General features: G+C 48.3%; 1 protein-coding gene across 9 annotated transcripts in view; it reads right to left on the reverse strand.

Annotated features, from left to right (window-relative positions):
- The window catches only part of HVCN1 (hydrogen voltage gated channel 1), a 37,374-nt gene that overhangs the window by 1,922 nt on the left and 21,138 nt on the right, over positions 1 to 14,314 (reverse strand). For 8 of the 9 annotated variants that reach the window (XM_006938467.3, XM_045042376.1, XM_006938465.4 and 5 more), the window contains 4 exons: positions 9,813 to 10,094; positions 5,217 to 5,315; positions 2,600 to 2,831; positions 239 to 351 (listed from right to left, as the gene is read on the reverse strand). In XM_006938467.3, coding sequence (XP_006938529.1) covers positions 239 to 351; positions 2,600 to 2,831; positions 5,217 to 5,315; positions 9,813 to 10,055 — 687 coding nt within the window. In that variant the 5' untranslated portion in view covers positions 10,056 to 10,094. Of the gene's footprint in view, positions 1 to 238; positions 352 to 2,599; positions 2,832 to 5,216; positions 5,316 to 9,812; positions 10,095 to 10,422; positions 10,448 to 14,314 lie in introns of those variants that run through there. The other variant, XM_019814523.2, reaches the window with a different exon arrangement.

Here is a 14,314-nt window from a genome sequence, read left to right on the forward strand (position 1 = left end):
CTGGAGTCTGCCAGTGGAGCCTGCCTCAGTCAGATGGGGTCCAGTGGGCGACTCCAGTGACAGGAGGTACTCAGAGGAGGGACACCTGACATAGCTCTGGGGAAGGAGGCGATGCCTAACCTGAGTCTGAAAGAACAAGGAAGACTTAGTCGAGGGCTGTGTCCGAGCAAGGGCCTGGCAGGGAGAAGCGCAGAACTGAAGGCAGACAGGTGGCATTCTCCCAAAACTGTGGTCTTACCTTCTCAGAGCAGCTGAATTCAAGGTGTTGGATCTTGGCGGCCAACTGTATATTCATCTGTTTTAACCTCAATAGTTGCCGTTCTGAACGTGTCTTAACGGAGATAATTATTCCTGTAAAATAATTAAGGGTCTCAGTGATACAGGTTTCTAGTTTAACCACTTGGAAAAAGCCCTGTATTATTTATAAATGTGTCCAGCTGGTGACAGCATGGTCAGTCCCTTAAAGACATCAGAACTAGGAGGGTCAGAGTTTATCTCTGAGCTGCTCAGTACCCAGGTGCTCCCCAAATGAATATTCTTAAGGAACTTTAATCAGACCTGAACTGGCTCCTAAAGATTTCCCTTTAGCCCACATGGGCTAAGAAGTCCTTAATAGTCCCTGACCACGTGAGTGTTAAGCTCCTTAACACAGAGCATGTTCATGACGGCATGGCTTATTAGCACTCTACACAAAAGCCACGAAAGTACAAGGCTGGAAATGCGCAAGCTTGGCCTTGGAATTGTCACTGTCCTGACTTTCCGCCTCCCATAGCTATGGCCAATTCAGCTATCAGGCCATCAACAAAGCCTTGGCTGATAGGGGGGTCATCGGCCTTATCTGGTGGCTCCCAAATGCCCATGCCACAGTGGGGACATGACCTCAAAAGACTGTGCAGCAACTGGGGATGCTCTGTGCCTTCCAACTAAGAGTGACCATGTGTGGACTCAGTAGCCATAGGTCGGGGAGCACTGGCCCCCGGTCCCCAGCATTCTTGATTGTCTGAATCCAGTTGAAGCTTGTGTTGCTTTCTCAGACCTTTCATGTCCTGCCCCTAAATTTGATAGCGATGCAATAGTGCGCATTATTAGGCAGTCCTGTGCCCTGCTACCATTTGGACCAAGAAAATGAACAGAGCTCAGGCTTTTGGTTTTATCTGTAAAAGCACATCTCACAATGGTGTGATAGGAGAGTAATGGGTAGTAACTATTCCGGAGTCATTCATAGTTTGTAACGGTTGATCCATTTCAATTGTGCTAACCTTTGCACAGAGTATTTCTGTTTGATGAATGAAATAATCAGCATAAGCATATTCAGTAAAGTGGAAAACTTCCTTTATTTCCTTTGATGGAGCCCAAATTAATTTTTTTTTAATGTCTGCTTATTTTGTGAGAGAGAATGGGAGAGAGTCCCAAGCAAGTATCCTTGCTGTCAGTGCAGAGCCTGACACAGGGCTCAATCTCACAAACCGTGAGATCATGACCTGAGCCGAAATCAAGAGTCGGATGTTTAACCCACTCAGCCCCCCAAGTGAATATTCTTAATAAACTTTAATCAGATCTGAACTGGCTCCTAAAGCCTGTGGGAGCCCGCAGTGCCCACAGGCAGAGCCCCGCATCGGAGCAGATGTGACCCCTCACCGCCAGCACGGAAGGCCGGGGTGGGACTCGTTGCTGCCCAGTGAAGGAGCTGCACATCCTAGGACGGGCCTGCCTCACTCTCCTGGCATTGACCTACAGTCTGTCGGGCTGGACGCTTGTCTAGGGATTCCCAAGCCTGTCTGGACGCCCAGGTCACCTGGTAGCACTTCAAAAACAGACACCCCACGAGGGTCCACCCAGACGCCGCATCAGACTCTCCAGTGAAAAAATAAGAGCCCTGAAGGGGATTCTGGTGCGGTGGGTCTACAGACAGGCTTCAGAACAACCCTGACTCATTCAGGGAGAGCTGAACCAGTTGGTGATCACTGTGTCCACCCAATAACAGCACAAACATGGCTTCTCTGAAACAGAGCCTCCCTGCACCAACAGGGTGTGTATGAGGAATATGGTAGAGCATTCTTTCCCCAAGCGTGTTCTCTAGAGCCAAAGTCTGCGTCATGTTAAGAGGTGTTATCTCCCCCCAAACTGTCCAGTTTGTCAGTTTGGGAAACAGTTCTCAAAGTCTTCCTCATGTTAACAAGTGCTGTGACTTCCTCAAAGGGCCAGAATCTAGGGTGTAGCGTTTGTCAGCTTACTTGCACCCCTTCTGGATGGTACCCCTCCCAGTGGGTGGGGTGCGGTGGAACAGTCTTCGGGAAAACACCAAACAACAAAGGTGCTCTGGGGACCAAGCTGTAGGGACCAATGAGGCATTTGTCTGACCCCTTCTATAAATATCTTCTAATTATCATGAAAACAAGGCCTACAGGAGAAATGTGGTTCCTCTTTGAGCATGTGACGCCGTGTCGATTTGTAGCCACAGAGGCTACAAACTCAGGTCACCCCCTTTTTCCCTAGAAAATGCTAGCCAGAAGGAGGAGGAACCATGGCCTCTGGGTCCACTCTCAGGCTGTGCCCACCCTCCAATTCCCTCTGCAGCCCGGGAGTGCAGGGAACATACCGTTGATGATCCGGGCCACCCGCCACAGCCGGAGCAGAATCAGTAGGCCAAGAGCCTCAAACTGGTGCTCATGGAACAGGAGGACAATGTCAAGGATGAAGGAAATCACCACCACGATGGTGTCCAGGATTTCAAACTTGTGGTGGAAGAACTCCAAGCGGAAGACATATAATTTTAGAAAGATCTCCATCATAAAGAAGGTCAAGATGGCAATGCTCATGCAGTGAAACACCTGGAGAGGACAGAGGCAGCACAGTGAGTGCAGATCCAGGGCTGGTCACAGGCTGGGGCAGGGCACACAGACAAGCTGGCCTTGAGTGCACCTGCCCGGGCACCGGAGAGTGAACTCATTGATTTGACCCCAAACTCCACGGGCTCAGTTCTTGGCCTGGCCTGGAAATACGGCCGGAACACCACAGACCGGGGCTCTGCCCTGCCTGCCCTCTGACAGGCAGTTGGGCAATGGCAGGATTTGAAAACCATGTCCTTTGGCCCGGTGACTCCAATGCTAGGAATCTATCCTATAGCTAAGCTGACACATGCACAAAGGCATGTTGTAGGGATATTCGCTGCAGCATCATTTACAGACAAAAGAACTTCTATATTCTTTGCAGTATAGAAATATTAGAGGGCATCTGGCAGATGCATTATGGCACCTCCATATGGAGCACTGGGCAAAGGACCAAGGCTGACTCCTATGTACTGACGAGAAATGATCTCCGAGGTAGACGGTAATTGAAGAGGATTGCTAGATCTTTATTTATAAATACTACGTTTCCTTAAAGTAACCATTTCCATTCTAGGACAGGGAAAGTACAAACTCAGCTGGGACATCGTCTTGCGCCAGAGAACAAGAAATGCTCAGAGCCTACGGAGTTATGTTAAAAAGATATAGTCAGTTTGAAGAGGCTCACAGTGACCAAATTTGGGACAATTTGAACAGTGAACAGAAGGACTATGATTATCATACACTGAATACACCCAAAAAATCCACGAGTCCCCCATAGTGATATGTATACACACATGGGGGAAAAGGAAAGCTCTTCTTTATATATACATAAAAATTACCACCTACTAGATGTAAAATGAATGATGGAAATCTGAGTTCGCATCCCCCAATGTATTCACCGACTCAGACAGTGACCATCAGGTGGACGCTAATTGGAGAAGAGGATTTTTGCATGGCAGTCAAGTGTCACTGCAGATTATCTATAACTGAAAAGGAAAAGTGTCCCTGGACAGTGGAACAGCTCAGCAATTACTGCCTTAAGTAGTCTCAGTGAGGATCACCGGTAGCGATGTGCTGTGCTATAAAGAAAACACCCACCAGCCAAGAACTCTTGCTAATTGTGCCTCCGGACCTCACCTATGGTGTACAGAGGATAGGGGAACAAGCTGGAAGGACCTCTGTGGAAACAGGCAAATCCAGAACACGGGACACTTAACAAGATGACTGGCTGGACTCCAAAAAGTCAGTGTCCTAAGGGGAAAAAATTAAAGGTGGGAGGACTCTTCTAGATTAAAAGAGCCTGTGGAGATATGACTGAGTATAACATCAGATGTCTGGATCCTAGTTTGAAAAAATAACAAAAACATTATAACAGATACTCTTGGGACAAATGAGGACATTTGAATATAAACTGGTTATTATAGAATCATTGATAGCTTTTCAGGAATTGATAATATTGTGGTTCTGTAGAAGACCTTTTTTTAAAATTTTATTAAAAAAATTTTTTTAATGTTTATTTTGAGAGAAAAAGAGAGAACAGGGTGGGGGCAGAGAAGGGCAGAAGCAGGTTCCAGGCTCTGAACTGTCAACACGGAGCCCGATGCAAGGCTTGAACTCACAAGCTGTAAAATCATGACCTGAGCCGAAGTTGGACACTCAACCGACTGAGCCACCCAGGCGCCCCAGAAGGACCTTATACTTAAGCAAGTTGAAATATTTGTGTCCTGATGTCTAACTTACTTTCAAATGGTCAAAAATACATGGGTGTGTTTGTGGATACAGAGAAAGCAAATACAGCAAATGTTTATTTGCCATTTTTCATAATAAAAAGTTGAAGAAAAAGGCACAAGAGAGTGAGTACAGCAGGTATGTCCGTGATTAAGTTTAGAGAGAGAGGAAAAATACTCCAGAAGGACTCGGGCTGGCCACAGAAGAAAAGCTAGCAGCTGTCTTGGGAAGGCTGGACAAACATCTGGGGCAGGCTCAGGCAGCAGCTGTGAACTGGGGGATAAACAGTGGGCACATCTCCAACATGGGGACCACATCAGAATGTTGACAGGCAGAGAAATAGCTCGTCTGCCCCTAAAGATGGGACAGTAGCCCTCTCTCGGTCAGATCCTCTAGAAGCAGCAGCAGGCTCCAGCTCTGCGGTCTAGCACCACTTGAGATTCGAGCCATCACACGAAATGAGAAGGTTTCTTGTTTGTAGTAAATGCTTATCTACAGTTTGGAAAGAAAGACATTTTCTCTGCTCGTTGGTTAAAAGCACCCAGTCAACCTACTCTGTTAAGGACTTGCGACTCCCAGGCGGGTGCCGTCTGCCCCACTCTGCCCGCCTCAGGAAAGATAACAGAACTGAGCCGTATTAAAGGGCTGCTGACACACTACCTTGACGGCGTTCTTGTCAGCCTTGATGATCTTCAGGTCCAGAATGAGCTCAGCGAGCACCAGGAGGGCATCCAGAATGACCAGGCAAATGATGATAACCTGCAGACCAAGGGAAGGCGCAAGAAACATTAGGCCAGAAACATCTAGGGGAAACCATCCTGGGTAAAGGTGCCAAGGATGGGAGGCCGCGGCCCACAGTCGAGCGCCTTCCAGGCCTGTTGCCTGCGCCGCCCCCCCCCCCACCCGTTGGGAAGTGTCTGTCCCCCTGGAGCTTCTCTGTGTGGCTGAGTGACACTCCGTCACCACCAGTCTTCGTATTCATTCACTGTGTCTCAGCATCTCTCAAGCCAAACTGCCGATTCCTAGATGGCAAGAAAATGTTTTTTAAGTTTTAATTTTTCTGTTTCTGGAGATCTTCTTGCCAGGGTACGCCCAGAACAGATGTTCGGTAAATAATTAAAAAGATCTGTCTCACAGATCTGAGTCATGGAAGGCCTCCAGGGACTGCCTGCTTCAGGCAGCCGGATTACAGTGATGTCCACGGGACACACGAAATAGCTTCCGTCCAGAGCCGCGAATATTTGCCCAGCTCACGCGTGCTCGTTAGGGGGCCAAGGGCAGAGGGAGTCCTGGGTCTCCTGGGGACTGAAGAGAGTGGTGGGAGGAGGACCATCTTGCGGGGCTCCGTGAGAGTGGGGTGCAGTGAGGGCGTGCTCTCACCAACGGGGGCGGGGGGGCCCGGTGACAGTGACGATGCTGGTGAGGCCTCTATAATGGCAGGGTGGGGGTGACGGTGTCCGGTGGTGGAAATGGCAGCGATGGGAGGAGACCCAAAGGACACCGTGTAACCCCTCTGTTCCCTTGGGAACTGCGGACCCTCCCTCGCCTCCCTCAGGGCCCTTCCTACATCCAACACTCCGGGGTAGATTCCGCAGGTTCATCTGCCACTTTCTTGGCAGTGCCCGCAGTTCAGGGCTGAAACCCAACAGGCCTGTGTGAGGGTGGACTAGTAAACCCTTTGACCATTTCAGCCCGTAGCTAATTATTTCAGTAATTACAGTGTTCAGTGACATGGTTTACTGTGAAAATTGCACGCCAAATTGCTCTGCAATGAAGTTTTCACACATATTCAAATTCAGTAGCTCGAAGATTCCAGCCTCTGGCAGGTTGTTTTTCCTTTTCTTTCTTTCTTCATCCTTGGTTTTATTTTAGAGCTGAAGGGATGTGAGAGCTTTGCCTGGTCTAAAACCAAGGCACAGAGACATTAAAAGCAGACTGAATGTTCAGCCGTAAAACGGAAGCGGCACTGGCACACTACAGCACGAGTGATGGGGAAGACGTGACGCGGAGGAAGAAGCCGGGCGTCCAGACCACGCGTTGTCTGATTCCTTTCCTATGAAGTCCCGAACGGGCAAATCCGTACAGACAGAAAGCAGATTAGTGGTCCCCGGGGGCCCGAGGGTTATTGTTTAATGGGTACTGGATCTCCTTTTGGGGTGATGAAAACATTCTGGAACTAGACCGTGGTGGGGGTGGCACAACACTGTGAATGTACAGAATGCCACTGAATTGTTCACTTTAAAATGATTAACTTTAGGGGCACCTGGCTGGTTCAGTCAAGTCAGTTAAGTGAATGACTCCTGATTTCGCCTCGGGTCACGATCTCACGGTTTGTAAGTTTGAGCCTCACATTGGGCTCTACACTGTGTCAGTGTGGAGCCTGCTCGGAAGTCTCTCTCTCCCTCTCTTTGTCCCTATCCCATGTGCACTCTCTCACTCTCTCTTAAAATAAATAATTGTAATAAAATGATTATGTGAATTTCTCTTCAATTAAAAAAGGTGAGACAGACCGAAGGTCATAAAACTACAATGTCTGGGCTCCAATCCTGACCGCTGTGAAAAAATCCCCAGACCGTGAAATTGCCACTTCACAGGGCAGTGCTATTTCTGAGGGGAGTCATGTCACAAAGAGAAAAGCTGAGAATTCAGGGAAGCCGGTTAATTCCAAACCCAGATGGGGCAAAGACGGCCATGGTGAGAGTGAAAGCTATGGGGCCGCCAGCCCCGGGCCGGCTCCTGCGTTGGCCTAGACCTTGGGCACGTCTCTCAAGTGTTAACTCCAAGCTTCAGCGTACTCTTGGAGAGAATGCGGTTGACCACATTTTACACCCTAGAATGAGGGAGCATTACATGAGGTAATGTGTGAAGGGTGCTTATAAGGCACAGGGCCCGGCTGTAGTGAGCAGGTAATGAAGTGAAGCTCCTTGACCTTCACAATTGTCCTCCCCAGCTCAGCCACCCTGTCCACCCATGGATTCCACAGAGGCCCAACACGCCCTATATTCTTTCCCTTGCTTGTACCATCCTGTGTGAGAAGTGATGGCAATTAACTATATATCTGGTCACCTAGGCTGCCTCAAACCACGGGAACAGGTAGAGAACGCATCCAAGAAAGGGATTCCAGAATCCTTTTGCATGCTGATTCTACCGGCAGAGATCAAACCCCTGCACTGGTATCCCCACTCCGCGGTGGTCTCCCTGAGCCTCTCTACAAATCTAGTTGTGTCACTCCCTCCCACCCACGCATTTAGACTTTCCATGGCTGCCCACTGCCCACAGGTGACCTTCCAGCACCTCCTCTCTTGCCAAGTTATCCCTTTACTTGCTACACGGAAGCCGATGTGGACCCTTCTCAATTCCAGGAATATGACAGTTCCTTTCCTATTTCGGCCCTTTGCAAACACAGTCCCTCTGCCTGAAAAGCTCCTCCCCTCCCCATTCACACAGCTCAGCCCTGCCTAAGCTTCAGGTGTCAGGTGAAATATCACCTCCTCCACTACACGTCTTCTGACACCCAATCCTGGGTCAGGTGGCTCCCTGCCCCCAGGATCTCTCGGAGCCCCCTTCTGTTTTCTTACAGAGGGCTTCCCTTCACTCATAACCAGCATCAGTCTGGGTGATGGTTCCTGGAGTGCCTACCTCTCCATAGACCGTGGGTCCTTCAAGAATAAGGACAGGGACACATCTGCCATGCCTGCTGCTGTACCCCTGGCACACAGTGTGTGCTTGAGAAGTGACTGTCGAGTGAATGACTAAGCATGTCTACTTATGTTTCCACAGTCAGGCTTATCCAGTAGGAGTGTCCTTAGGGGTCCTGGCGCAGGGGGCCACCCCTATGCCCCCTCGGGAGGACCTCCCAGAGCTGGGAGGTCCAGGGTTTCCCTTGCAGCTGGAGGGAAACTGATGCCTTCCTTCTCCTCCTGAAATTGAAGGTTTGGGATTTCAACCCCAACAACTTAATACCACGTTTCCTTTCCTGTCACAGCCGCAGAGGAAAGTGCTGAGCTGCAAGGCTTGTTGGGCTGTTTGGCCTGCTTCATTTCTCTAAGCTAACCAAGAATGAGAAAAAGACCAAAATTAAAAAAAAAATTTTTTTTGTTTTCTATTTTACCCTGGAACAGAGTCAGTGATGGGAGAGGCAAGGGCTGTTTCTGCTTCCAGAAGGGAAGTCAGCTTTGGGAGGCGCTGGTTTATTTTGCTTTAGGAGGACGCCAGCAACAGGGTCCCCAAAATGGCTCCATTACAGGACCTGGGGGGCTGCATGCTTCCTTAGTATCCCTGGGCCTCCCGAATTCTCCTGGGGCTCTCAGAACACGTTTCCAGACACTGCGGGGCCAGCCAGACCAGACTCGACCTGCGCTTGTCTTTCGAAGTCAGAAGATGCCAACAGATGCTTCGCTATTCTCTCAACTCCACATCTCCCTCTCATGTTCTCCCCTAACTGCACCCCGAGGTCAGCCGTGGGCTACACTACGCAGATCGCTCTACAACATTAGAGACTGAAGCCCTCAGGGTGATGTGTCTGGGACACGGGACCCATCTTGGCTTTGTTCAACTCAGGGCACGCACTCAGTGTTTGCTGAATGAACGCAGGAACATCTTTTTCTGGCTCCAGTGTTTACCCTTCAGTTTACTTTTTGTGTATCATAAAATCTGCATAACCTAAAATCTACCATAAAACATTTGAATCATTTTTAAGTTGGCTTATAGTTCAGGGGCATTTAGCACATTCACAGGGTGGTACAATCATCGCCACTATGTAGTTCTGGAACGTTTTCATCACTCCAAATGGAAACCCGTATCCGGTAAGCAGCCCATTGCCATTCTACCCTCCCTCCAACTTGTTATCACCAATCTGCTGTCTGTCTCTACGGATTTGCCGATTTTGAACATTTCACATAAATGGAATCATACGCTCTGCGGTCTTTGTGTCTGGCTCCTTTCATGGAGTACCACGTTGTCAAGCCTCCTCCACTTTGTAGCAGGTGTCCGTGCCTCCTTCCTCCTCCTGGCCGAGCATGGACAGACTACATTTTGTTTACTCACTCATCAGGTGCTAGACCTTTAACTGACTTTGGATTGTGACTTATTTTATCCCTGACAACACGGGATCTGCCCAGTGCTGGACGGGGCACCTGACACATGGTTAGCATTCAGTAGGCATACGGTGGCAGAGACGGGCTCCCACCTTGGCCTCGTGACTCTTGGCTGACAGCTCTGCCCCACCCTAGGCATCTTGGGCCTCTGCCCACCTACCTGAAACCTGTGGGAGCTGAACAGCTTCCTCAATGTGGTCCTGAAGTCTAGGGGGGGCCTGGGCGCAGGGACAGGGGCCCCAGCCGGGTCGGCAGCTCTGCCCTCCTCACCGGAGGCAGGTGTTGGTGGCGGCTGTTCCTCCTCGTCCTCCTCATCCTCCTCATTCTCCCATTTCTTGTAGTTGATGTTCCAGGCATGGTAATCGTCCCCAACGACAGTGAAATGCTTCAAGAACTTGCTCATCCTCTCTGCCGGAGCCACTTTGGCCCTGCGGGAGCCAGCCTGAAGAGGGGGGACAGCGAGCAAGTTCTCAGGTGGGGGGGACGGCCCTCAGAGCCTGTCCAGGCCACTCAGACCCCACGTTGCTCTGGCAGGGAGCAGGGTCCAGGCCGGGCCAGGCCGTGGGGGGGAAAACAGCCCTGGCGTTCAGAGGACCGTGCAAGCAGAGACCGTGAGGTCACGGTGGTTTCTTGTGCTTTTATTTTTGGAATCCGGGGTCTCAGTGCCGATGAGGCAACAGGAAACCCCAGAACCCGTCAGGCCTGTCACTATGGTCTGGTTGGCAATAACCAATGAAATTGGTACCACAGCTCAGTCACAAAATACCCACCACGTGTAAATACCGGAAGAGTGGCCCCATGGTTCAGAGACATCACAACCTGAAAAACCGGAGGTGAGAGTTGGCGGGGCAAGGGTGTGGAAAGTCAAAAGTAAAAGTACCCAGAGTTTCACGGAAAAGTGAGGCCCCCCTCTTTATGCCACAGATTAGTTCTTGATATGTGAGTGGCAAATAGCTTTTTCCCAAGTTCGGCCAGTGCCGTTTTAAGTACACTATGGACAGCTGTTTAAAGACAAATGACTTCAGAGCAAAAAACAAATAATCCTCCTCCCTTTGCCCAGCTTGCCCTGCCAGATAGCAAGTTTCTTATGAAGTTCAATAATGAAAACTTCTAGGCATGAGTCCAAGAATGGGCAATATGATCAGTGGATTAGGGAAAAAAAGCCCCAACCAGACGTATTCCCCTGTAGGAAATGTGTGTGATGGTGGTGGCAATGCAGATCAGTGGGAAGAGGCTGGAGAGGTCAGAAGACCTGGCCTTCACAAGAGGAAGCAAACATAAAAGATCCCTACCTCACACCCTACACAGAATCTCCAATGCATTAACCATAACATTTATAATTAAAAAAAAAAAAAAAAAAAAACTTTTAAAGTCTTGGAAAAAAAAATATTGCCAAGTGTTTTTATGACCTTCAAATAGGGAAAGGTTGATTAAATAAGACACAAAACAAAGCAAACACATAGATTTGATTCATCAAAACTCAAATCTATTTTGGGGTGCCTGGGTGTCTCAGTCAGTTGAGTGTCCAACTCTTTTTTTTTTAATTTTTTTTTTCAACGTTTATTTATTTTTGGGACAGAGAGAGAGACAGAGCATGAACGGGGGAGGGGCAGAGAGAGAGGGAGACACAGAATCGGAAGCAGGCTCCAGGCTCTGAGCCATCAGCCCAGAGCCCGACGCGGGGCTCGAACTCCCGGACCGCGAGATCGTGACCTGGCTGAAGTCGGACGCTCAACCGACTGCGCCACCCAGGCACCCCGAGTGTCCAACTCTTGATTGCAGCTCAGTTCATGATCCCAGGGTGTGGGATCAAGCCCTGTGTCAGGCTCCATGCTGTGTGTGAAGCCTGCTTGGGATTCTCTCTCTCCCTCTGCCCCTCTTCCCTGCTGGTGCTCTCTCTAAAAACATCATCGACAAGAAAAGCAAAAAGCTTTTATATCACATACACACACATACCCACAACCCTACCAAGTTAAGACATACCACAGACTGGGTGTGACACACACATTATTTGCAATGTATTTAATGGAGGTTTAGTGTCCAGAATATATATAAAGAAATCATACAACTTAAAAAAAAAAAAAAAGACAACTCCATTGAAAACTGCCTGATATTAACAGGCAGGTCACATGAAAGGAAACCCCAGTGGCAGAGACCCACCACCTCACTAGTACTCAGGAAAATGTGAGTGGCAAGAATTCTAAAGTCTGCAACAGCAAATGTTGGCAAAGACGTGGGCCATCTCTTGAACACTGAGCACAGGCATGGACTCTGGTGCCACTGTTCTGGGAAACAATCTGGCATCGTTTTGTCAAGTTGAAGGGGTGCATATCTTCCTTAATAACTAGTGATTCCATCCCTAGAAAGACTCCAAAGAGAACCCCCCCCCCATGTGCTCAAATCAGTGATATGTTCAAGAACGTTCGCTGCAAATGTTCATGTAAATGGTGGGAGAGAGAGGAATGAGCCTTTTCTATTCACACGATGGCATACTATACAGCAGTTAACACAAACGGACCGCGTGGCTCTAGGTCTCTGATGACGTCCATATACCCACTTGGCGGCACTGAACACAATAAGTCACTCCTTCCCTCACACACTTGTTTCACTGGCTTCTGGGATTCCATATTCTCCTGGTTTTCCTCCCACCCCAATGATTACTTCTTACCAGTCTCTTCTGCTGGATTCCCTAAGAGGAAGACCTTACATTTAAGAATTGACATTCCTAGGGCTCAGGCCTATGATCACCTCTCTTCTCCACGCTCAGTTCCTAGGGGTTCTCATTTAGCGGCACAGCATTAAAAGCCATCTGTACACTGATTATACATAAACACCAGCTCCAATCCCCATCTCAACTAAGGGCATCACCCTTAGTTATCTGAGAGCCATCTTATACCTAGCAAGTTCAAGGCAGAATTATTCATTTGCCACCCAAAAGTCCCCATCTCAGTTTATGGCATTCCATTTGTCTAATTCCTTAGGCCAATACCATTGGCATCATTCTTTAAATGTCTTCTTCCTCATTCAATACTTACCTAACAGCAAATTGTTGGCACTGCCTGTAAGCTAACTTCCCAAGGAAGACCACCTCGCCCCACCATATCTTGCCATCTCTTGCCTAGATTACTGCAGCAGCCTGCCACCTCCTCCCCATATCCATTCTCCGCACAGCAGCGAGAAAGAACTTTCTCAAACATAAATGAGATCACTTCATGCCCTTCCTTAAAACTCTCAAATGCTTCTTTCATCACACTCAGGCCCTCTTCTGGGAACTGTCTTCCCCTAGACATCTGCATGGCTCACACCTTCACTTAGTCAGGCTTCTACTCAAATATCACCTCCACTGAGGCTTTGTCTGGTCGTCTTGCCCACTCACACTGTGTCCACTTACTCTGCTTCACTTTCCTTTATTGTGCTCACTGGCGACATTATATGTGTACCCGGCTGTCTGTGTATTATCTTCCTACCTTCCCAGACTCTGAGCTCCACGGAAGTGGAACTTTTTCCTTCTTGTGCAAATGACATACCCAGTGTCTTGCACTTCATACACACTTGAAAACACTCAAATGTTTAAGTGACTGAATACACAAATGTGGATAGATCTTTAAAAACATGTTGAGTTTAAAAGAAAAATATAGAATATGAATATAAACCACTTATATAAACATGTAAAAATATATGCAAAATATTACTATATGCGTTTTTGGGAGTGTGTAAAAATGGGAGTGTAGAGGCTCCTGGGTGGCTCAGTAGGTTAAGTGTCTGACTTGGGCTCAGGTCATGATCTTGCAATTCTTGGATCTGAGCCCTGCGTTGGGCTCTAAGCTGACAGCTCAGAGCCTGGAGCCTGCTTCCGATTCTGTGTCTCCCTCTCTCTCTGTCCCTCCCCTGTTCATACTCTGTCTCTCTCTCTCTCAAAAATAAACATTTAAAAAAATGGGAGTGTAAGCATACAAAAGAATGGGATTTCTGCTTCGGGTCATGATAGAGTAACTAGTACCAGATTAGGCCTCTTGCCATAAAAACAAACAAACAAAACTGTAAAACTGGATGAAACACATGAAATTTGCTGTGATCCCTGAGAGAAGAGAAACAGATGAGGTGAACCCCACAATCACCTGGCTTTCTGCCTAGAATTACTTTCTGGACTGTGGCAGCAAAGATTATAGTTCAAGGCCTCTCCCCCCCTCCCCCCCCCCCCCCGCCTCAAGAATTTACATGGCAAAATACCCAAGGAAAGGAAGCTCTACAGAGAAGGAGCTCCAAAAATCCAACTTTGGCTGAATTGTAAACAGCTAAAAAGCTGCCAGAGATGATACAACGCTGGGGTGGGAGATGTGTGAGTTCCAAACATCCCTAGTACCAATCTTGCTGAACACCCTGGGGGCATTCAGTAGAAATTCCAGAAAAGCCATGCCTTATACGTAGTCATAGTAGTCATAATCTAGTTCTGTAGGAAGAACTACCTTAGACCTGTCCCAGACACACTTAAAAAGAAGCCTTGAAAAGATCAAGCAGATCCCCAGGTAAACTGACTGCCTATTGGGACAAAACTCAGATTCTATTAGGGAGGACAACAAAATACATTCAACAAGGCAGCATTCATCAATGGATAGCATACACTAAAAAATTATAGAAAAATGTGGCCCGTAACCAGTAGAA

Source organism: Felis catus, chromosome D3 (genome assembly GCF_018350175.1).
Source record: "Felis catus isolate Fca126 chromosome D3, F.catus_Fca126_mat1.0, whole genome shotgun sequence".
In the NCBI taxonomy this organism is placed as follows: domain Eukaryota; kingdom Metazoa; phylum Chordata; class Mammalia; order Carnivora; family Felidae; genus Felis; species Felis catus.